The 24,809-nt window shown below is 39.6% G+C and overlaps 1 protein-coding gene across 1 annotated transcript in view; it reads right to left on the bottom strand.

The window, feature by feature from the left end:
* Positions 1-10,042: 10,042 nt before the first annotated feature.
* The window catches only part of LOC119740833 (cholesterol 24-hydroxylase-like), a 26,397-nt gene continuing 11,630 nt past the window's right edge, over positions 10,043-24,809 (bottom strand). The window contains exons 6-14 of the mRNA XM_038216280.1: positions 24,567-24,705; positions 22,955-23,071; positions 20,079-20,310; positions 17,629-17,701; positions 15,665-15,749; positions 14,869-14,979; positions 13,842-13,930; positions 12,934-13,000; positions 10,043-11,738 (exon numbers count right to left, since the gene is read on the bottom strand). Of these exons, the coding sequence (XP_038072208.1) occupies positions 11,568-11,738; positions 12,934-13,000; positions 13,842-13,930; positions 14,869-14,979; positions 15,665-15,749; positions 17,629-17,701; positions 20,079-20,310; positions 22,955-23,071; positions 24,567-24,705 (1,084 nt within the window). The 3' untranslated portion in view covers positions 10,043-11,567. The remainder of the gene's footprint in view (positions 11,739-12,933; positions 13,001-13,841; positions 13,931-14,868; positions 14,980-15,664; positions 15,750-17,628; positions 17,702-20,078; positions 20,311-22,954; positions 23,072-24,566; positions 24,706-24,809) is intronic.

Raw genomic sequence — 24,809 nt, 5'->3', positions numbered from 1 at the left:
AATTTTATCGACGGGACGATAAAATATCTTACACGCAGCACGAATGGTTTTTATGTTTAATGATTTATTGGAGATCATGAATAATGCATTAATGAGCGGATTGGCTAGCCCAGCAGCAACGTGGTTAGACAGAGGCAAGGTGTGGGCGATTGGCTCACTAGATAGTAGTGGTAATATTAATAATTCTAGTAATTTTGCACGGGTTGACGGTTCCGTCTCCCAGCTTGGCGATTTTCGGCCTGACCAGCACTTGAGCAGAATTTGTATAGGCCCGACCCGGTCTTTTCAGGCCAGGGCGAGGCTCCGTTAGGGTTTCAAGTACCCATTGGGGTTAAAGAGAAAATTTGGAGTGGGAAGTACATAGATCTATCTTTACTTTTTCATGATCCGGCCGCGACTTCTCTGGTGCAACCAAGTGATAAAACATTAAAGTTAGCGCTTGAAAATGGGGCTATTGTTTGCAAGCCCGAGTCTCCTAAAAGGAAACTTGATACCATTGACAAATGGCTCACTGCCTTTCACACCTTTACGGCCATTTTTGCGGTGCGCCACCCTCTCCGGGTAGGCGAATTACTCAAGTACGCGGAGACGGTGAGGATGGCTGCCTCCCAATTTAGCGGCTTAGGATGGCGCGCGTATGACGAGCAGTTTCGTCTGCGCCAAGAAGCTAATCCGAGCATTTCTTGGGGGGCCATTGACATGGAGTTGTGGGTTACGGTAGCAGCCGCTGCCGTACTCGCCAATTCCACTCCATCTGCACCACCTAGTTCTGGTGCCACTTTTGCGCATCGTTCATCCAAAGGCGGTGGTTTCTGCTTCGCCTTTAACCAGGCGAAGGGTTGCCACTGGGCGAATTGTAAATTCGCTCATAAGTGCACAAGTTGTAACCGTTTTGGCCATGGAGCGCTAACTTGCCGTGTAGGTTTTTTCGAGCCGAAACGGCAGCCCTCTTCTGGGATGACTTCTGCGCAGCACAAAACTGCTGGCGTAGCTAGTACTAGGAACCCCCCTCCGACGGCTTCGCAGGGGGCTAGAGCCAGAGAATCGCGTGCTGGAGACAATTTTCGTTCTTCCAACCCCAATTAAATTTGACATTTTAACCGAATGGCTTTCCGTTTATCCCGATGTTAAAGCGGCGGAATTACTACGTGTAGGATTTTCTGATGGGTTTACTTTACATTACCAAGGTCCCCGTGTGTCGCGTGAGGCGAAATGTCTTTCCTCCGCCTCACAACAGCCCAAAATAGTCATTGAAAAGATCAATAAGGAAATTAGCTTAGGTCGCGTGGCGGGTCCCTTTGACAAACCCCCACTTCCCAATCTGCAGTGTTCCCCCATCGGCTTGGTGCCTAAACAACAGCCCAACTCCTTTCGACTTATTCACCACTTATCCTATCCCGAAGGAACATCTATCAATGATTACATACACAAAGACAAATGTGTCGTACATTATGCAATTTTTGATAGGGCAGTAGAATTAGTCATGGAGGTAGGAACCAACGCCTGGCTGGTAAAATCGGACATAAAGTCTGCATTCCGTTTACTCCCAGTAGCCCCATCTGACTATGAACTACTTGGGTTTACGTTTCAAGGGTTGTATTACTATGATGGATGTTTACCGATGGGCTTTTCCATATCTTGCTCTCTGTTCGAAACATTTAGCACTTTCCTTGAGTTCATGACCAAACAGATGGCCACTACATCGCTAATAACCCACTATTTGGACGACTTTCTTTTTGTTGGCCATTCTCTAAATGCATGTCATGATTCACTCCAAGCTTTTAAAGTGGTATGTGCGCGTTTGGGGGTACCAATTGCTGAAGAGAAAACAGCGGGCCCATCGCAAACAATTACTTATCTAGGCTTAGATATAGACTCTCACCAACAGCAGGTTAGAGTTCCTGAGTTAAAGGTGCAGGCTCTTCGCCAACAACTTTCTAAGGCACTGCGTCAATCTAAGCTAACATTGGTTGAAGTACAATCCCTGGTAGGCTCCCTTAACTTTGTGTGTAAAGCGGTCGCTCCGGGACGTGCATTTCTGCGGCGACTCATCGCTTTAACCCGGGGTTTATCTCAGCCGCATCACAAGGTGCGCCTTAATCATGGGGCTAAAATGGACCTCATGATGTGGCTTTATTTCCTTGACCATTTTAATGGGGTTTCTCCGTTTCTGACTAATGGCTGGGAGTCAAATGACACGCTTGAGCTTTACACAGATGCCGCCGGTAGTATAGGGTACGGGGCGTACTTCCAAGGGAAGTGGTTTCAAGGGAGATGGCCCGAATCGATAGGTCAGTCACCTCTGTCTATAGCATACTTAGAATTCTATCCTTTGGTCGTAGCTGTTTATTGCTGGGGGTCATTTCTCGCAAATCGCAAAGTCATTTTCCGCACTGACAACAGCGCTGTAGTTCATATTATTAACAAGCAATCGTCGCGATGTGACAAACTTATGCAGCTAGTCCGTTCATTCGTCTGTCAGTGTCTATGCCATAATATTTCTTTCAAGGCGGTCCATGTTCCCGGTCGATTCAATGTTATTGCTGACTCTCTATCACGTTTCCAGATGGATCGTTTTCGACAGGCCGCGCCGAGTGCGGAATTGTCCATGACGCCTCTTCCCGTTTTCCATCTCAGTCAGTAACCGACAATTATTATCGCCTTATTATCGCCCAGTTATCGACAAGTATCGGTCGGATTGAAAATATTTCTAAATTTTCCTACACACCGATCTACCAATGTTTTACCAGAGACGTTTGGAGTCATTTGTGAATTATTGTATATTTTTCATTACTGGGTCTATATAGTCTCTTCTACTATAACAACTTATCAATCAGTTGTAGACTATTTTCCAAAGTAAATAATTTCCAGACCCAACTACAGATGTCTTGTATCTGTCCCGTGCGGACACGTTTATTGCATTACGACCGCAACTTTCAGGGCCCCTAACTGCAATTCCAAATTATCGGTCGTTGGCGTTTGGATGCGGTCAACACCTATACCTGTACAACAATTCCGCAGTGTCATTTTCCTGGAGTAACTGCATGGTCATGCCGCGAACGTTTCTATTTTAATTTTATCACTATGTACAGATACAGTTTGGATCGTGGGTGATTCTATTATTCGCAGAGCTCAGACGAACATGGATTGCGAGGCACAAATTCACTGGATGGGAAAAGGTGGGGTAGGGATAGGCAATTTTCTCCCACTGTTAAGCCACCTTGATGCTATGGCTCATGGCGTGGCTCCTACGGTCGTAGTAATACACCTAATGACCTTGTTTCCATTGATACTTTTTGTATGCGCCAGCGTATTAGGTTACTCATGGAAGAGTTCAGGACTCGTTATCCATCTGTCTTCCTGGTTTGGTCCGATATTCTACCAAGGCTCCTTTATTACGGCGCACAGTCCAATGCCAGTATCAATAAAAAACGGCTCACATTGAATAAATGGGCCAGGGCTATGGCTTACAGACTGAATGCGTACATTTTACATCATCCTCAGTTTGATTCATGTCCTTCTCAGCTTTTCCACTTTGATGGAGTTAATTTGTCCCCGGAAGGTACTCGGTTATTTAGGGACAACCTGCAGTCTTGCATAAAAGGACTTTTGCGTAGTTTTTATTATTAAAGATGACTACATTTTCATTTCCCTGGACTGCTCGCTTTGGGGTGGCTGTCCTTCGTCCCTTGGGCCGCGCCCTAGTGCGCGGGTGGCGCCGACTGTGGTCGTGGGAGAGGGTTCGGCAAGCCATATTCCAGGGTCGCTGAGCCTGTCCAGTGAAATGTGTTGACATTGATTTATAATTGTTTAATTCCAAACCTTTACAACAATAACCCAGCCTGTGCCGGCTAGGGTTTGCTTCCACGAAGTCGGTTCCGACCGCGAAGCATTCCAGTTATTTATGCCAGCGAACTTTGTGTTTCAATTAAGGCAATTACTTTAAAAGTTTCTACAAGTGTCCTATCGATTTCGGAGCAATTTAGAAGGTGGTTTTCGGAGTGGGGGACCGTTATTACCCCAGGTACGGTTTAAAGTGGATCCGGAGTGGGGGCCCGGTTATGTACCCCAGGTTCGGTGGGCCTGATCAACCCAATGGTTTGTAAGAGTCAGTTTGCCCAAAGGACTTCAGCAATGATAAAACGGAAAACAAAACATGCTTTGATTTGGCATGAAGATTTAATAAACACATTCAGGCTGCGGCAAATCCAATTTATTGGTTAATGATGTTTTGATTGTACATGTATTCGTGTCTGAGTGTAATGCAAGGGGTTAGCCTTACTTTTTTTCAAATTTGGCCAAAAATTGAATTTTCTCCAAACTTTGCAGAACATCCTTTCGAAGTCAGAGGAGCAACAATCAGTACTCAAGCACCCAATATTTGGAAGATTTGGGCAAAAACCATCGATTTTGTGAAAAATCAATTCACATTTTTGACTGATTTTCACCCATATTTTCGTCCATATTTTCTTTGGAAAAGGAAATCTTTCTAGAAATGGAGTTGAAATGTGTTCTAGGGTTCCTTGGGCATCGTTCTAGCAACTTGCAAGAAATTTCGTTTTTTTGCTGAAAATTGAAAAAAATCCAAGGGGTTAGCCTTACTTTTTTATCAAAATTTGGCAAAAAATTGACTTTTCTCCAAACTTTGCAGAACATCCTTTCGAAGTCAGAGGAGCACCAATCAATACTCAAACACCCAATATTTGGAAGATTTGGGCAAAAACCATCGATTTTGTGAAAAATAAATTAACATTTTTGACTGATTTTACCCCATATTTTCGTCCATATTTTTTTGGAAAAGCAAATCTTTCTACAAATGGAGTTGGAATGTGTTCTAGAGTCCGTAAGGCATCTTTCTAGCAAGTTACAAGAAATTTCGTTTTTTGGTGAAAATTGAAAAAAATGCAAGGGGTTAGCCTTACTTTTTTTTTGAAATTTGGCCAAAAATTGGCTTTTCTCCAAACTTTGCAGAACATCCTTTCGAAGTCAGAGGAGCAACAATCAGTACTCAAGAACCCAATATTTGGAAGATTTGGGCAAATTCCATCGATTTTGTGAAAAATAAATTAACATTTTTGACTGATTTTACACTATGATTTCGTCCATATTTTCTTTGGAAAAGCAAATCTTTCTGCAAATGGAGTTGGAATGTGTTCTAGGGTCCCTTGGGCATCTTTCTAGCAACTTACAAGAAATTTCGTTTTTTGCTGAAAATTGAAAAAAAATGCAAGGGGTAAGCCTTACTTTTTTATCAAATTTGGCCAAAAGTTGACTTTTCTCCAAACTTTGCAGAACATCCTTTTGAAGTCAGAGGAGCACCAATCAATACTCAAATACCCAATATTTGGAAAATTTGGGCAAAAACCATCGATTTTGTGAAAAATAAATAAACATTTTTGAATGATTTTACCCCATATTTTCGTCCATATTTTTTTGGAAAAGCAAATCTTTCTACAAATGGAGTTGGAATGTGTTCTAGGGTCCGTAAGGCATCTTTCTAGCAAGTTACAAGAAATTTCGTTTTTTGGTGAAAATTGAAAAAAATGCAAGGGGTTAGCCTTACTTTTTTTTCAAATTTGGCCAAAAATTGACTTTTCTCCAAACTTTGCAGAACATCCTTTCGAAGTCAGAGGAGCAACAATCAGTACTCAAGCACCCAATATTTGGAAGATTTGGGCAAATTCCATCGATTTTGTGAAAAATGAATTAACATTTTTGACTGATTTTACACCATATTTTCGTCCATATTTTCTTTGGAAAAGGAAATCTTTCTAGAAATGGAGTTGCAATGTGTTCTAGGGTTCCTTGGGCATCGTTCTAGCAACTTACAAGAAATTTCGTTTTTTTGCTGAAAATTGAAAAAAATGCAAGGGGTTAACCTTACTTTTTTATTGAAATTTGGACAAAAATTGACTTTTCTCCAAACAATGCTGAACATCCTTTCGAAGTCAGAGGAACACCAATCAATACTCAAACACCCAATATTTGGAAGATTTGGGCAAAAACCATCCATTTTGTGAAAAATAAATTAACATTTTTGGCTGATTTTACCTCATATTTTTGTCCATGTTTTTTTTTGAAAAGCAAATCTTTCTACAACTTTGTTCTAGGGTCCCTCTGGCATCTTCCTGGCAAGTTACAAGGAATTTCGTTTTTTGGTCAAAATTGAACAGAAATGCCTTACATTTTAATCAAAATATGGCCAAAAATTGACTTTTCTCCAAACAATGCAGAACATCCTTTCGAAGTCAGAGGAGCACCAATCAATACTCAAAACACCCAATGTTTGGAAGATTTGGGCATAAACAATCGATTTTGTGAGAAATAAATTAACAGTTTGGACTGATTTTACCCCATATTTTCGTCCATATTTTCTTTTGAAAAGCAAATCTGTCTACAAATGGCGTTGGAATGTGTTAAAGGGTCCCGTTAAGAAGGGGATCCGCCGTGTAAGCCATAATGCGATGGTGCTTTTAAAAATTTTCACCAACTTTGATTGTGATGATTGATTGCATCCAACACTGTGCTATGAGAGATGTCCATCCACTGTGTGGTAGCTACGACGCTCGCATGGCAGTCCCAAGCTCAGACGAGCAGAACCAAATCATGGAACACCTTGTTGCCAAACTGAACCGGACTTTTGGATCGACTGCACCGACAAAGCCGATGAGGGGACGTGGATATGCGCGGAGGATGACGTGGCAGGGATGGGCTACCGTAACTGGGATGTCCAACGCAGCCAGCCAAATAACTATCCAAAAGGAGCCGATTTCGCAACGATGACGTCACAGGGTCTATGGAGAGATAATCCTGAATCAAAAGGCCACTCGATGTGCGAAATGGAGTTTGGATGTGCTTCACCCGTGCAATGCCAAGCTTGTCAGGGTTCGGCTGTAGGGAATGAAATTCAAACCGCCGGTCTTGGACGACGTAGTTGATTTAATTTCCAATGATCAGTCTACATTGATTGATTTTTGAAAATGAAAGTGCAATATGGACAACATCGAGCGTCGTGATTAAAAGGTTGTGCATGGTTTTTCACTGTTTTCTCGAAAAGGGTAATATCCACCAAGCTTAAACTTTAACAGGTTTTTAGGTTGTGAACCACGATTCATCTTTTGGATTTTGAGTGGTGTTATAATTGAAAACGAGCAAAATGCATGAAAAAGCAAATTATCCTCAAAAACCGGAGAAGCCGCGCGCACGGTGCACAAGTTGACGGCTTTTTTTTTTTTTAAGTCTCGTCGAATCACGCGTTGCCGAGAATGTAGCACTATGACGTCATTCAATTAACCATCACAAGACAGAGATTTCTGTGGTTCCTCCTTCTACAGTTTTTAATACACCAGGGGAAAAGGGTATTTTGAAGAGAAGAATGGGTCCAATGATAGAACGATATGTATTTGGGTCATTTTATAAATTTATGATCCACTTTCTTCCTGTCTCAGTTACATCTGACATGATTGTTAAACAAACTAACAATCTAACAAATAAAAATACATGTAGCTTGAAGTTGATTGTAATGAATACAAAGTTACGGGGTAGCAGGGGCAGCAAGCACACTCAGCACCCTAGATTTATAGAATGCCCCATTTCCAAATGTGAAAAAAAGAATGCTCTTGACCAGTTAATAAAGGATTCAGTTTAAATCCAATTCAAAATTCAAAACGGTCGTAATTTTACATGGGTTTGAGTCCAACAAGATGAATCTTTAAAAAGTTCTGGGACCAAGAGCAAACTCTTCATTAGAAAAAAACAATAAGAGTAGAGTTTCCACCATCTATCCTTCATAATATGTAATAGATTATAATTTCCAATTAATGTCCAATAATCCCACAATCGCCTAGTTGCAAAACAGTGTGCTTTATCAACTGCATCTGCATAAAACTGCATAAATTACAAAGAATTGTCCAATAATTTGGTATAAATTGACACCTCTAGTTGTCCAAGCTCCATATAATTTTATACATTGTGCAATAAAATTCTAGCTAGAATATATAATATAAATTCTATAAAAGATTTTCATGAGGTAAAGGTGCTATTTGAATACACTTTGTGTGGGTCACAGTTTGAAAGACATGATCCACACAATACTAAAGATATTAATTGGTGCAATTTCATTAACAAAAAATCTGTGCACTGCCTTTAAAATGTTCTTGTTATAATATATACTTAAAAACGAATTGTATTATATATACTAAAAAAACACAAATAGTGTATTATACCCTACCTGTAGCGTGGTCAAGTGAACTTTACAAACTCGATTTCTACAGTGCTAAAATAGAATTTTAAAACAAAAATAAATGTAGCAGTGAAATTACAAGAACAATACATGTATAATGTGCTTTAAAGTGAATGTACATCTTTGGGTTTTGCTGTAATTTACAGAAATGAACTATTTGAGGGGTTAGTATAATAGATCAAATATTGTTACACTGACATGTTTTGAGTTTTGTGTTCGAAAAGCTGGAAAAACCAATAAAAACAAAAATTTTCAAGCAGTCTGGTTCCCTGACTCTACTAAAGATGAAATGGATCAATGCAGGAAAATTGTAAGGTAAGGGAACCAGCTTAGCTGGCCTGCACCCGTTCCTGAACATGTAACCAATAGCAAACACACTATTTGGACTGAAAATGGTAAATTTGGAGTAGTTGAAAAAAAGTTTTATAAAATATCACTTTTCTTGAAAATGACTTCACACCAGGTGCCATCATTTGACAGGATGCCTTAGATAGTAATTTACCAACATCCTGTTAAGGTATTTCGTAAAAATTTGGTAGTTTTGTTTTTTGATGTTTGCAAATGTTGTATGTTGCCTTTAAATGCATTGACAAAATTAAAACAACTGGTTTGGCTCCAATAATATTCAGACTAGTTCAGCTGTAGTAAATCACAAGTTAGTCACGTGTCAAATCACAGATTTAGGTCACAATTATGTAAACTGGAGCAATGACAAAGGAAGGCGGTTGACATAGTTCATTTGAATGGTTATGTAAGCTATGTATGGGCTCCATGCGCCAACAAAAGAGGGCGCATTTTTACCACCTTTGAGAGCCCGTGGACAGGACACACAGCGTGTGCGTACTGTACTGTTCGCACGTGAAGTGCGCACGACTTCCTGAATGAGCCAAAACTACTAACCACATCGTCTTTGCGTGAACGTCAGGCGACAGCGGCAGGCGAATACGTTCAAATTTATCTTGTGATTGCCTCCCAGATTAATTACCGCCCCCAATAACTTTGGATCATTCGAAATATGCAGTGGATGGAGTGGGAACCAGTCTAGGTCTCCCCAACTCTCCTTTTCTGGCCGTTGAAGGGGTACATTTCCTTAACTTACGATGACTCTACTACAACTGTGATTCTAGCCTTTAGTCAAGTCCCACGCGCCTATACCCGGACCATCTGGACACGTAACGCACCCCGGAGGCTGGCACGTAAAAAGACTAGCACGAGCGGCGAAGCCGCGAGGGCCTTTACTATCTCGTGGAACTAATCACTTATTCATTTATTCACGTAATATAAATCAAGCAATATAAACCAATCATCTAACGGTGGTTGGCGGTTACCAGCAACAGCACGCGCGCCGTGGCTGTCTGGCGCCAGACGACGGCTGATTTACGTTAGTAATTCTGCATTTTCATTGGTCAATTCACAACGGTAATGCATTATGCATGTCTACCAAATCGGTAGACAAATGTAAAGAAAAACATAAGCGTTCTCCACAAGATGGTAAAGGCCCTCGCGGCTTTGCCGCCTGTGCTAGTCTTTTTACCTGTCAGCATCCGGGGTGCGTCACGTGTCCGGGTAAGCGCGTGGGACTTGACTAAAGGCTACTGTGATTCAGACTACAGGGCCGCATCCACATGACTATGGCTACGGCTGGAACTAACACATGCGCCTATGGAAGAAGCCGCAGCCGCTTCCCAAAGACATGTCATTCCGACGCGGCTCCAGCTTTGATACCCTGTTAGACTCTCACACTGTATAAATCAAACCACTCAAAGCATTAACAAATCCTACAAGTATACACTCAAGAAATTAAATTAAAATAAAGGTGAAACTATTTTAGTAAAGCTAAAAGTATACCCTGTTGCACTTTCAAACTGTATAAATCAAATCTTTTAAGAAATAAAAAACAAACTACACAAGTTAAGCTAACAAAATTAATACAATCTCCAATAGTACGGGTTTTTTAAATTGTTTTTTGGTGACCTTTCAAGTTGGAAAAAATTCTATCTTTGGTTTTGAGGTTTGTTTCTTTCTAAACATATTTGTGAACCTGCATTCCCGCATTCTGCAAAAAAATGGAATGGAATTTTATTTTCAATTTCCTATAGTCTGGAAAAGTCATGGACATTTGTCAAAAATGACAGAAGTCATGAAAATTAAGGAATTTTGTGAGGACTAATTTATTTGATATTTTAAACTGTGTACACTCATAATGTATAATTTATTCCCGACTAAATGTGAGAGATTTTGAAAGACAAGTGCACTGTTTTGTTGTTTCTGCTGAGCACTTTTCACAGAACAAGTTTTGCACTTTTGATCTGCATTTTGATGAACTAGGTCATGGATTTTCATAATTTGGTCGTGGGAAAATTCATAGAATTTTATTGTCCTAAAGGTGACAGAAACGTGGAAATGTGAATGCCACACAAAAGTTTATCTAAAATTGCTAATTTAAAACTGTTCAATGTTCATGATTTTTTATACCTGAGGGTGCTGTTGCCTGAGCACACACGGATAAAATATTTTACCAGAGACACAAAAATGGCAATCATTTTGCTTCTGTCTTAGATGGCATCATTTCTTTGGTCAGGAATATGGAAATAAGAGTTCTAAAAGGCCCAAAGGAATGGCAGTACAAAGACTGGGCAAAAGATGGTTACAGGGAAACCAAGGTAACATTAAAAATGAATTAGGTATTCCTTTTAAACCAATGTTCGTTATTATTATATCAGGCTTCAAGTGGTACAAATACATCAGCGTATTGTATGTTTTCGTACAAAGTACCCAGATGACTGCAATATTATGTCGGTAAAAGTACCCAGATGAGGACAATATTATTTTTGATATTGTCCTCATCCAGGCATTTCTAACAAATTTCACTGGTTCCCGCTCAATCAAGAGTGTAGAAATTCACACTTGTCAACCAGTCAACTGAGCGTAGCATGTGGTACCGTCCTACGTGGACGCAGCGTGTAGCAGGGTGTATGCGCACTGTTAGTGTCAACCACCAGAATGGCAGCTTCGAGCGGTGAGAAATTTGTTTCGGTAAGCGAAGAATATTCAACGAAATTTGAGAAATAAAGACAGTGTCATGAAATTTATTGCTTGTGGATCAAGTCAGCCTGATATAAATAATAATATTGGATTTTTTTTTTGGGGGGGGGGAATACAAGAATATATTGCACTCGCTATAACAATATTGCACAAAGCACAGACGAGTGCTATACTGTTACAGCTCATGCAATGTATTCCTGTATATTCCCTGGAAGCCATCCGATCTTATATTATTGCCCACATGATGTCCAATGATGAGAGCTATTTGGTGTTTCCGTGATTACTGGCTGCTGGTTGGATGTTGAACACCGCCCTCAACTGGTGTTATCAAGACCTGGCATCCGTCCTTCGGTTTCATGGTGGTTTCCACAATGAATCCCAAGTCCTGTCCCGGAACCAGACTGAAGTTGAAAGCCTGCAGGAGTTTGGCCAACAGCACGCGAGCTTCGATCTGCATCCGAGTGACACAAAACATGGAAAAAAGACTTTCACATTAAAGTGTTTCATTTGGTAAGTTTTTGCCCTAGGAAAAATGTTTACGTACTTTTGAATGAATGCCACTTTTTTTGCAGGAAATGCATGCCATAATTTTGAATTAGCCTATTTCCATTTTCTTGAAGCCATAATTCCAATTTTGGGGCAATTTTTAATGAGTTATATGAGTTAATCTTTTTGTTTTCTGGCTTTTTAGCAAGGTGCAATATTAGTGGTAAGTCTGTACTGTTTTCTGAGAATAGATACTTGGATGTTCTCCGGTGAAGCATGTAAGCTATCTGTAATTGTTAGTTCAGGTTTGACCTGATCATTTTGACTAGTGCTTGTCAAAACTCAATTTCAAAAACAGGTGTTTATGGACCAGATGATTGTGAAATGCCAAATGCCACAACAACAGTACTAATGTTAATCATAATATACCGGTAATTATAATTAACAACTAATAAAATATTATGTAATCTCAATTTGCATACTTTTATGGCCTTTAATAACAAAATATATGGAGGCTCCTTTTGGAGTTAAAGGGAAGATACAACATTTGCAAACATCAAAAAAACGAAATGATCAAATTATTACGAAATACCTTACAGGATTGTTAGGGAATGACAAGCTAAAGCATCCTGTAAAATCGTGGCTCCCAATGTGCTGACATTTTCAAGAAAAATTGTATTTTTCTAACGCTGGTCGGCCGACCAGCGTTGGAAAAAACTGGCTAATTTTCAAAAACTTTTTTCATATTTAGTTATTCCTCATTTTCTTTGCAATTGATTACACACCTGTAAAGGGGTATAAGCCTGCCAGACTGATTCTCTGACCTTACAATTCCCCAAAGTCTACAAATTGCTCCATTTCATCTTAAGTGAGGTCAGGGAACCAGACTACAAGAACATATGATTGGATTTCTTGGTTTTTCCAGCATCTACAAGCCCAAAACGTGAAACAGGTCAGTTTAACAATATTTGCTATAACATTCTAATCCTCCGAATCCATTTATTTCTGAAAATTGCAGCAAAAGCAAATGTTGTACATTCCCTTTAATCTTTTTTGTTTTTTAATATTCAAACAAAATAACCTGGGTCAGTGAATAATGCGTATATTTTGTTGACACACACTACTTAAGCATCTGGAGTAAACTTTTCTCAAAAACTCACCAATGCAAACTGTTGGCCAATGCAGTTCCTGGGGCCAATTGAAAACGGCATGAAAGCACCTGTGGAACTGCAAGTGGGGTTTGGGAATAAAAACAATTTCATCAAAGTTAAATTAAAAGAACAGCTTCTGAGAAGTGTTTTAATTTTGACAGAAGACAGCTGCAAGTATGCATTGATCAGTTCTGAAGTTAAGTCTTTTGACTCATTCTGCAATCGCCATAAACACCCCCGTGCCGTGGATGTTGCCAATTGTGATATAACTGACATACAGATCCTTGTCATATGATTGGTGGAACTCATATCATGTGACATTCATTATTGCTCCCATTCACGCCGGGGCTCAAAAAGTCCCATTCGCCCATGGTGATCTGAGTGGGATTTTCTATTCAACAGTTAGGATCATCCTTGTTCCATGGTGTGGTATTTGTGTGCAACTGCATGCTGGTGTGCACGTTGAGCGTTGCGCGTTTGTTCCCAAGAGCCAGTAGCTACAGAGTTGGGTTCAAACATTATCGCGAAGGGGTGATTTGGAAGAAAGAAATACATTTCCCGCAAATTTTGTATTGAAATAGAAGTTCATTTTAACTGTAAATCAAATGACAAAGATCTATATGTCAGCTATATAAAAGAAATATTGAATGGCTTTAAATTGTGAAATGGGATGAATACATCACTAGGTAAAATCTGGACTTTCCCATTTTGAGAGACGAAAAAATTTCCAGATTTTACCTTGCGATACTATTCCTCCCATTCCACTGCACGCGCAACCGTTGACACGAACGCACAAATTGCAAATGATGGACTGTACCCTTAAAGGCTACTTAGTTTAGAGGATTCATCATTAAATGAACCTGTTTTTTTTATACAAAACTTCTACTTGGAATAGACAATCTGATGAGTCCGGTTACCTTTCATCCCCATGAAGGAAACGGTCCGGAGAAAACTGCAGGGCATTCTTCCAGTATCTCTCGCTTCGGCCCACAGCATGAAAGGATACCTTCAAGAAAAATGGAGAATTAAATTAAAATACTGTAGCGAAGTGTGTTATAGGAGAGGCACCGTATAATTGGCACACTGCCCAACTTCTTATCAATGTATCTGGTTCATAAGTGACTGAGTAATACATTCGCACACGTTAACAACTACGTGTACTGTATTGACAACATGGTTATTTTGGCATTGCAATAACTAAACTGTGTATCAAATTGATTTTAAAAAATGGTTTAAAGCTACAGTCCATCATTTGTAATTTGTGCATTTTGTTCGTTTGAAGCAACAAAAGAGTTCAAAATCTAATGAAGGATACTGAGCAACTAACCTGATGAAGTTTCAGCTAAGCTTCAGCTGTACATTCCGAGAAAAACAGCATTCTAAGATCTCAATTTCAAATCCAAAGTTACTGAATCATGTTTTGAATTGTTTTGAATTGCAGCTATACGCGACGTCGCGCACTGATCCAACGAATTATAACAACCGCGCGCGCGTGTGCGTCGTTCCAATACTTGTGTGCGCTGCGCTGAATAACAAAACGAACTACTAATTTAAATTTTCCTACGGTGCTTCTTAAGAATCACCGTTGGAAATGCCTTCTTTCGTTGATTACTTCAAAATGACAGCTTCCCAGAAAGAATAATTTCACAGGGAGTTTAGTTCCCTTACTATTTTTCAACCAAGTTTGTTTTTCAACAATAATTACGCCAGTTACTTTTCGGATGGCTGCAAATGATGGACTATACCTTTAAGTGTATGCCAGAATAAAAATATAGGTTTTCATACGTTATACATGTTACTTTAAGATTAAAATAGGCTCCCAAATTGAAATGCAGCTTTCTTTATAGGTTCATATAGGTTTTAATGGTTTCGCTGTGAGGCCTGAGAATGCTATAAAAATCTTGCTACAGCCAATCCACCTTCAAACCATGATTTGTATCTTACACCCAGTGTAGTGCCAGCGGGTATCTTGATACCGTCTATCACCGTGTCTGCTATGGAGGTTCTGACCGTACCGGCAGCTGGGGGGTGAATACGCAGTGTCTCCTTCAGGACCTGTCATGGGAGGAGGGAGGGACAACATTCACACTTCAACGAGACACAACCCAAGACTAGCTTTTGTAAACAAAAGAGAACATTGTTAAGAAACCCCCAGTTTTCATCCACTGAAATTCTCCAAAAGAAATTTAACTCATTTAACTTCTGAATTTCGTACATGACTTGTCTCTTTTAAAAGAACAATCCATCATTTTTAATGTGTGCATTTTGTTCGTAAGAAGCAACAAACGTGCTCAAAATCTAAAGAAGGTAGCTGAACAACTAACCCGATGAAGTTTCAGCTCAGTGAATGGTGTATATTCCGATTCTAGGATCTGAATTCAAATCAGAAGTTGCTGAGTCATGTTTTGAATTGGGCCTGAATTCAGCATCTGAGACACGTTCTCACTGAGCTGATTGCAGCTACGCGATGTCAACGCGCTTGCACGTCTTTAGACGCATCGTTGGAAAGACCTTCTTTCATTGATTTCTTCAAAATGACAGCATGCCAGAAAGAATAATTTCACAGAGAGTTTAGTCCCCTTACTATTTTTAAACCACATATGCTTTTCAACAATAATAACGTCAGTTACTTTTTGGATAGCTGCAAATGATGGACTGTACCGGTGGCTTTAAAAATCAAGTTGTTGGGGAAAAACCTAATGTACTGGAAAAGCTACGCTAAAAACTGCTGATTACTTACCGCCACCATGTATTCCAACTTGGACAGATCCTCATATGGGATGAATTCTTTATCTGAAACAACAGCATCTACCTCTGTCTTCAGTCTGTCATTGAAAAATATTTTAAAAATATGAGGGAAGAATTACAAATGATCAGAGATGAAACTGGCATATGGCAAAAAAATCGGAAAATAGGCCACACAAAATACGTGTCCGAAATCTGGGCCGCGCTACATGCATGTACAATACACTTCATGCCCAATTTCCGGACACCAACTCCTGCCTTATTTTCGATTCAAACAAAATTTTATAATATAAAAAAAAAACAATGGTCTGTGTTTTCATTGCATAAAATGCCTGAATTACGGTTAGAGTAATGGAGTCATCAATAAAGAAGTTCACTTCTTACTTGAGAAAGTCGAGGGAAAAGTCCGAAAGACAAGGGCACCGTTCATGGTGCTTCAATCATGTCCATGATTCAACCACACAACTCCACTACTTCACTTGCATTCACACGTGGGAAAAAATCAGGCATTATCGTCTTCCTCTTCCAACAAATGTCAGTGAAATGTTTCGCTATGTGAAATGCTCTCTTTGCTATCCTCGAGATAATCATCACGATTTTTAAAGCATTGCATTTTGTACAACTAAATCTGAAAACCTCTGAAAATCGCACAACAATGATTCACTGAATCGTTCACAAGGCTACCCGTTCCCGACCGGCCGTGTGCTAGCGGACGGTATGGTGCGGTACGTACGCTGGTACCATTGCATATTCCCAGGCACGTGCGACACAGTGATTTTTCATGTCACCTGTCAATGTTTAACCTTTCGTCCAGCCGGAGAAGGCTCCGATCAGTGTTATGCCCTGTGTTTCTACCGTTGAAACACTGGTGAAAGAGATTAAAACTACGTTCGCGATGATTTTAACGTGCCCATTCCATCGACTTTTCATCGACTTTTCTTCGAAAATATGATTGAAATTAAATAACATTTTGTGAAAAAAATCGTTACAAAATCAAATTTTGTGGGACACACTGTAAAAAAATCGGAAATTTCCTTGGAAAATTCTAAAAGTCGGATTTCCGATTAAAATCGGAAAAGTTTCATCTCTGAAATGATACAAAAGTTCAGGTTCAGATGAAACGGGAACCCAGCTAAAGTGATATTGCTTCAGGTCTTACAATTCTCTTTTTTCAAACTCTGTATATTACATGTATATACAGGGTGAGTAAAAAAAAAGGTAACCCAAATGGCGCCCCCTATTTTGTAAAGAGATTCTGCATGTAGCGCTTATATCCATATCTAGGATATGAAAGCCCAATTAATAAGCTTTCTTTTAGTACAAGAATCATTCAGATCACTCATGTACTTTTTGAGTTATGGAATTTTGAACACAAAAGCAGTTTTAAAATGTTGAAATGTGAATTTTCGTCTTGCTGAAATATATCACTTACCTTTATTGTGATTTGTGGACAAAATTATAAAATTGTGTATGTATTCAAAAGTCCATAACTTGAAAAGTATATAAGCGATATGAACGATTATTTAACTAAATAAAGCTTAGTAATTGGGCTTTCAGATCCTAGATCTTGAACGCACTACATGCAGAACTTCATTAAAAAATTGGGGGCGCCATTTGGGTTTTCTGTTTGTTTTTTTTACTCACCCCGTACATTATGCTCTAGCCATAACTCCTTTTTTTGTGCTGCCACACAAATAGATAAAATATTAATTTAAAGCCCGGTTTGTACTTGGCGCGAAAGTGAACGCGAATGCGAATTTGTGACGTCAGGGCGGGTTTTCGCGCTGCAAATTCACAAAAGTTGAACACAAATCAACTCCGGCAAACTTTGCAGTGAACGCTTTGTGACGTCAAATTTGCATCGCATTCCCATGGAGTATGTACCAGCCTTAATGCATGAAACAATGACTTATCAATTAATAATTGCAACGTGAATCGAATTGAAAATGCGAAGCTTACCTGTACATGACCTCTGGATGCTGACCAAGTTCTAACATGGCGGAGGCCAAGAGATTGGCAGTTGTCTCATTGCCTAGGGGCATAAGATACAGTAGAGAAGATAAGGAAGATTTTATCAAATAAGGTCATGTTAAGACAGAGGGCAGTTTTTGAGCTAGCTCTTTTCCAATTAATGAACTCAACTGGGGCTCTTTGGAGATAGTGATAAAATAAAACATGTGCTCACGTTCATACAATGATTGTCACAGGAGACGGAGTTACAGGGGATCTAGTAAAAGGTCATCAAATAGAATATCATATATGTTCCTGGTGACACCGTGAATCAGACAAAATAACTTGACTTGATGAGCTGCATTTGACCACACATGTGACCCGCTCCGAAAAAGGGTATTATGTCGCAAACAAGTGAAATTGATTTATATACATGGTTGGAAGCCACACAGTGTAAGGTTTCATTTGGTACATAATAGAGATCCATAGCCCTAATGGCATCATCACAGGTCATCACAGGTCATTGCAAGTCATCATACGTGTAAGTCATCACAGGTCATTGCATGATTGGCCATTGTGCCCACATATGGCAAATTGGTCATCGTGCGTAATTAGCCCAGGCCCTGTCAGACCTATATACAGACCCACTCACGGCTAGCTGTTAATTGTGTTTGTCTGGACCACTGATCTCTATATAAAGACTGGATAGCGGATATGCATACAATTCACACAGTAGACTTTGCATATTGACCAATTCGCCCCCGGTCTCACGAAGATGGCCGCGTATAATACGAACGTTCTACGCGTAAATACGCGCGCGTTGTATCAACAGTTGACGCGCATTTTGGTCACGTACACATATTATGATGTTCTAAAAGGAACACATTTCCGTAGAGATTATTATTTCAAAAACGCCGAAAAAGTGATTTGCGGCATTATAAAAGTAACCACTACGTTTGAAAAATTGTAGTAAACCTTGGTCAGTTGGTCAGTGGTGGTGGCCAAAATATAAGTCAAGTGAGCCGCGACGTTACAAAAGAAATCAAGCTGTCTATAAAGACGGCAACTTGTCCTTTGTAGATCACCAGCCGGTCTCACCAATATGGCGTCAAATTCGTACATTGTGCGGCTCTTTATTAGCTATCCAGTCTTTATATAGAGATCAGTGGTCTGGACATGTGCATAGGAAAGTCAGGAAACCCTTACAAAAATCTCCCATGTAGTTCCCATGGGAAATTGGGACCCCATGGGAATTGCATGGTGAATTGGACACCATGTAGCATGGGATTTTTCCAATGGGAGTTTTCCCATTGGCTTTTTCCAGTGGGAAATTTTACATGAGTTTATTTCCCATGTATGGTTTCCTATCATTTCTCAAAAGATTCAAAATTGCTCCATAGTATTTTTCAATAATAACTTTCTTAATACTTTTTAACCCTGTGTGTTTTGTGCTATTCACCGATTAGGTAAAGCACATCACGGAACTCCGATGGGGGATGTTTCACGTAATGGGAGTGGCTTATTAGGCACTCTATGACCAAAATCCACATTATTGCTCCCATACCACTTGTCAAGTTGTACCATATTATCACAGTGTACCCAATTTATTTTCTCATAAATGTTTCCAACGATAATAACAAATGAATCAATATTATCCAAAGTTCTTTGAATGACACATTCTCCACATAAAAAAATTACTGTATGCTTCATTTGACTTCACTCATCAACAGGAAAAAAAATCAAAAATGTGGAATTACAACACTTGTTATTGAAGCAATTCTCACAAAAATGTCCCATGGTGTTCCCATGGTGTCCCATAGTGTTTATCCCATTATGTGTTCAATTGGTGCAAATCCACAGGAGTTTCCCATACTTTGAATTCTCCGCAAGCCAATCAACCATTTCAAACTGAAAGTATCGATAAAATAAGGCCGTGGTATATAGTCAAGCTACACCATTTTCCCCCGAGTACTGCTATTCGAGTACGAGTACTTTAATGATCGAGTACAATTTTGACATGTCGAGTATGAGTACTTTGCTGCCTGAGTATGAGTAACGTCATTTCGAGTACGAGCACTTTGACATTCGAGTACGAGTACGAGTACTCTAAAAAAGTACTTGAGTACATGTACAAGTACCGAGCACGAGTACCACAAAACTGGACCTATGATGACTTGTGATTTACTTGCAATGACCTGTGGTGACTTATGATGACTTATGATGACTTGTGATTGACTAATGATGACTTGTGATTGACTTGTGATTGACTTGTAATTGACTAATGATGACTTGTGATTGACTTGATTACAACTATAGTCTTCATTATCATTAAGCTAGAGCCCAATGCTTAAGCTGTAGACAAAGCCAAGGCTTGCAGACCCTCCCCCACCCCCACCTCCCTCCCCTTCCCCCATCCCCTTCCCCCACCCTTAGGATAACAAAACATCACCGGAGCTCACCAGCCAGAAAGAAGGTGGTGAATTCATCCACCATCTCTTCCATATCCAGCCCTCCCGAGGTGGAAAGCTGACAGGCTTGAAGGATGAAGGACAAGATGTTGTTACTCAGTTGCTCCCCTCGTCCTAGAGCGCTCATCTGCTTCCCAATGATCACTTTGCCGGTCTCTCTCAACTTGCCGATGGCCTTGCGAACCTTGCTGCGGTATTCCCGCGCTGATCTCGATGGGTTGAGCTGTGTTTTGAATACAATGCAGTGGTTATTGGTGAGTCCAGCGGCATATTTAGCTTTTGATGTTGGGGGGTGTAAAATCAAAAACCTTAGTGTAATGTGTTTTCTTGGCTTGGTTGTCTTCATTTTTGTCATTCGGTCAGACGTCTTTATACCATTTATGGAAATAGTTAATAAAAAAAATAAAAAATAAAATTTAACAATGAGGAATGCCCCCAAAATCTTGTTTTGAGTAATCGACGCCTAAAGTCAGATGTATTAGAAAAATCATATAATTTTTTTTTTTTTTTTCATTTTTTTTTGTATTTTTGAGTAGCCAAGGTATTCAAGATTTGCATTATGCCTTTTTGATGGAAAAAAATACTCAAAAAGTGGAGAAACTGATGAATTTTATTACTGCCGTTGGTGGTGCAATGCATATTTTTTTTTCTAAAGCCATTTTTCTTAAAATGAGGTCGGCGAAGTTTGACAGGAATAAATTAAGCTACAGAAAAACAATTGGAATCATCGGAAAGCCAATGATTTGCGCTTTAATATGAGGCATCGTGAAAAGTCAAAGGTGGGGGTTATTCCTCGTTATGATACGGCAGGTCACATATTTCTCTGTAATGTGCAAAATTGGCACATGATGGTTTGAAATCCAAGCAAATGCTATTTAAGTAAAATGTGATAGTGACATTTCTTTGACGCCCCCCTGTCAGGTTTAAGATTGTGATGGACTTGTAACTAAATATTCAAGAATAAAACTTGTATGGCTCGACCCACAAAGAGTGCCGATAACGTCATTATAACAGTGATAATAACAGTGACATCCGACTGGCGCGATTAGAACGACAGGGGACGCAAATAATTCGCGTTTGATTGTGCACAGTGAGAATTTCTATATGAGCTGATTTGCACGAAAACTTTGTTTGAAAAAGGTGACCGTTAGGCTTAAAAAACGATGGAATTGTGTAAAAATAGCCAAGGAACAACTCCCTGATTTTTGGGCTTACATCTGAGGGCAGAATGCATAAAACTACGGTTGAAAAAATGGGTCGTATTTGACTGAGAAAGTGAAGGGATGCCACGGCTGCATGCAGGCTTGGGTCTTGGCCGATAAATACTAACACATTGTCGTAAAAGTTGGTATCAAAAAATGTCTATGCAAAACCCCCTACACCGGGTGTTTCTGTAGAAAATATCAGACGGTTATTTATTACTCCCATCACGCTCGATTAACTTCGGCAGCGACCGTACCGCAAGCCCCATTTTAAAGAACAATTTAAGACAGGATTAAGGTACATGTACCAACTTTTACGACAATGTACATGTATATGAATATATATTCATGCGAACGTGAACATTTGGTGCTAATTTAATTTCTTTTCAATTTAATTAGTATACATGTATTCACCTAATATATTTCAGCCATACTGTATGTACATATATGATTTATTAGCTGAATTGGTAATTACGGGTGCCAGGTCTTGTACAAACATATGCTTTTTACCTAGATCCCTCGTATCATTTCTGTCATTCTTTATGTAGATTCTTGTTCATTATGTTTTTGTGATATGATATGAAAAAATAAGCCATAAACCATTGTGAGTGTTTGTTTTAAGACAGAGAGAAAGGTTTATAATCTATGTTTGATTTATATTACTTTCTTATATGTTTTTTAACTTGTACAAAACATGGCCGGACAAACTGGGACGTGAGTTGCCGTAACTGGATTTACTGAAATATACCCCTCTAGAGATTTCATGATTGTTTTTTAAATCACTGAAATGGTCGGACATAACTTACACTCTGCTGGTGGAAGGGCACTGAAAAGATTCTTCCAACAGTGCACAGTTTGCGAAAATTTTAAAATGCAAGGTATTTTAATTTTTGCCATGTTATTTTGTTGTAACGTAAGTTACGGGTAAATCAAGTGCGAGGGCACAATAAGCTCTGGCCGCCTTGCATGTATGTCTTGCAGTCAACGATTGTGCGTACAAGCCCAGGCCAGCGCCGCCGTCCCACACGAAAATGTGACTATAACATGTGACTATAACATTACTGCACATTGTCTTGCCTCCATTTACAAAAATCACAAACAACTGTACGAATTGCTTCAAACAATTTTTGTTAGTATTTAATGTCTTTTGTTTACTATTTTTTTTAAATTTGCATTTGGTATTGTATTTTATGGTAAACTAAGGGGGCTCATTTCTGGTCAATTTTCCAAAGAGACATATGCAAAAGAGAAGCGCATGCATATCGCTCGAGACAAAGCCCGTTTCCAGGGTACATTTATTGACGACGGCATGGCATTTGGTAAATTTTTGGTAAAATATTTTTGGTCAATTTTCAGGGACAGACAGACAGACGGACAGACCGACCAACCGACCACCAAGTGACATGTAGAAGCAGTAATCAACAGAACTTGATTTTGTTGACCTCTTTTTTGGTATTTTAGTCACAAAAATACTTCAAGGGAACTTCTGTGAGAAAAATCCACACTTACTGCTGTGACTTCACAGATAAGAGCACAGGGTAAACAGAAGACCTCCCTTTAAACATAACGCGAGTTACACGCACCATGGAATTGCCAAGAACTCCAATTTTCAATTTAGTTTCAAGAAAAATTTTAAATGGAAATATGAACTGCTGCTACTTTTACCTTGTGCCACGGCTTCTCAAACTGTGTTTTCATCCCGTTCAGGGCCGTATCGAATTCCTCATTAAACGAGGTGACCTTCTCAGAATCAAACTGGTGGAAATCGGAACCAAAAGCAACCTAGAATGTGAACAAATGAAAGAAAAGGATGTAAATACTGCTTCAACATCATATAAATCTCTGGAGTACAGCTCGTCCCAAAATACCCACAACATTTTTTTTGCGAGACTCTATAAACATGTACCACAATTATTTTATATCATTTTAAAGCATGGAATCTTAATTTTATCCCTGGAAAGTATTGGTTTGATTGGCAAAAGGGTTTTAAAATTGTCCATGTTGCAGGCATGCAACTGGGAAGTCACAAAAAAGAGGAAATTCAAATTTTGCCCAGACTTTGTACAGTGTTTTTCTGTTTTTAATGGTACACTTGGGAAGTTAAAAAAGAGGAAATCAGTTGATCCGAGGAAAAGTTGCATGCCTGATGTTGAAGTAAAGGCATGTCAAAATTTGCGACAATATAATTCCTATTATAAGATGGAATTTGCGTCGGGGTGATATAAATCAAATTAGGTTTTGCCCTTCACCGACGTTTGAACACTGTATACTCAGTGTGTTGCCTCCCGAGTGAAAGTTGGAAAAAATCACTCGGGTGGGACTCGAACCCACGACCTCCTGCTTTCTAGTGCAGATGTCTTACCACTCAACCACCGAGCTAACGGGATCGGCTGGCTGGTTCGAATCTGATGTACATAGCAGCGGGTACCGCATAAACTATTATAAGATGGAATTTTGCGTCGGGGTGATATAAATCAAATTAGGTTTTGCCCTTCACCGACGTTTGAACACTGTATACTCAGTGTGTTGCCTCCCGAGTGAAAGTTGGAAAAAATCACTCGGGTGTGACTCGAACCCACGACCTCCTGCTTTCTAGTGCAGATGTCTTACCACTCGACCACCGAGCTAACGGGATCGGCTGGCTGGTTCGAATCTGATGTACATAGCAGCGGGTACTGCATAAACTATTATAAGATGGAATTTTGCGTCGGGGTGATATAAATCAAATTAGGTTTTGCCCTTCACCGACGTTTGAACACTGTATACTCAGTGTGTTGCCTCCCGAGTGAAAGTTGGAAAAAATCACTCGGGTGTGACTCGAACCCACGACCTCCTGCTTTCTAGTGCAGATGTCTTACCACTCGACCACCGAGCTAACGGGATCGGCTGGCTGGTTCGAATCTGATGTACATAGCAGCGGGTACTGCATAAACTATTATAAGATGGAATTTTGCGTCGGGGTGATATAAATCAAATTAGGTTTTGCCCTTCACCGACGTTTGAACACTGTATACTCAGTGTGTTGCCTCCCGAGTGAAAGTTGGAAAAAACTTCTTTTTTTTTTTTTCCAACTTTCACTCGGGAGGCAACACACTGAGTATACAGTGTTCAAACGTCGGTGAAGGGCAAAACCTAATTTGAAATATAATTCCTTGTCTTAAGAGTCGTTTTCACCAAAGGGCGACAGTTAACTGTAGCCACAATAAGGTGTGTCACCCTACTATAGCATTCAGTAGAATAATAATAACAATAACAATAATAATATTATCATTCTGACCTTAGCTATGATATCTATGGTAGCTTTGTTCAGCTCATGTAGAAGTGCCACAGCTGTCTTGCCATCGGCCTTGGACTTCAGGTAGGCCACCAGTAAATCCGAGCTAGCATTGAACTGATTGATACAAGTCTTCAGGTAGCTGTACTCAAAAAGAAAACAAAAGTATCAGATTGGCAATCAGCCCAAGTTTTTTAATACTCAATTTGAAATTTTGTTCAGCTTGAGGCCCAATTTCATAGAGCC

Source organism: Patiria miniata, unplaced genomic scaffold (genome assembly GCF_015706575.1).
Source record: "Patiria miniata isolate m_02_andy unplaced genomic scaffold, ASM1570657v1 HiC_scaffold_5, whole genome shotgun sequence".
Lineage (NCBI taxonomy): Eukaryota > Metazoa > Echinodermata > Asteroidea > Valvatida > Asterinidae > Patiria > Patiria miniata.
This window is presented reverse-complemented; position numbering and strand designations above follow the sequence as displayed.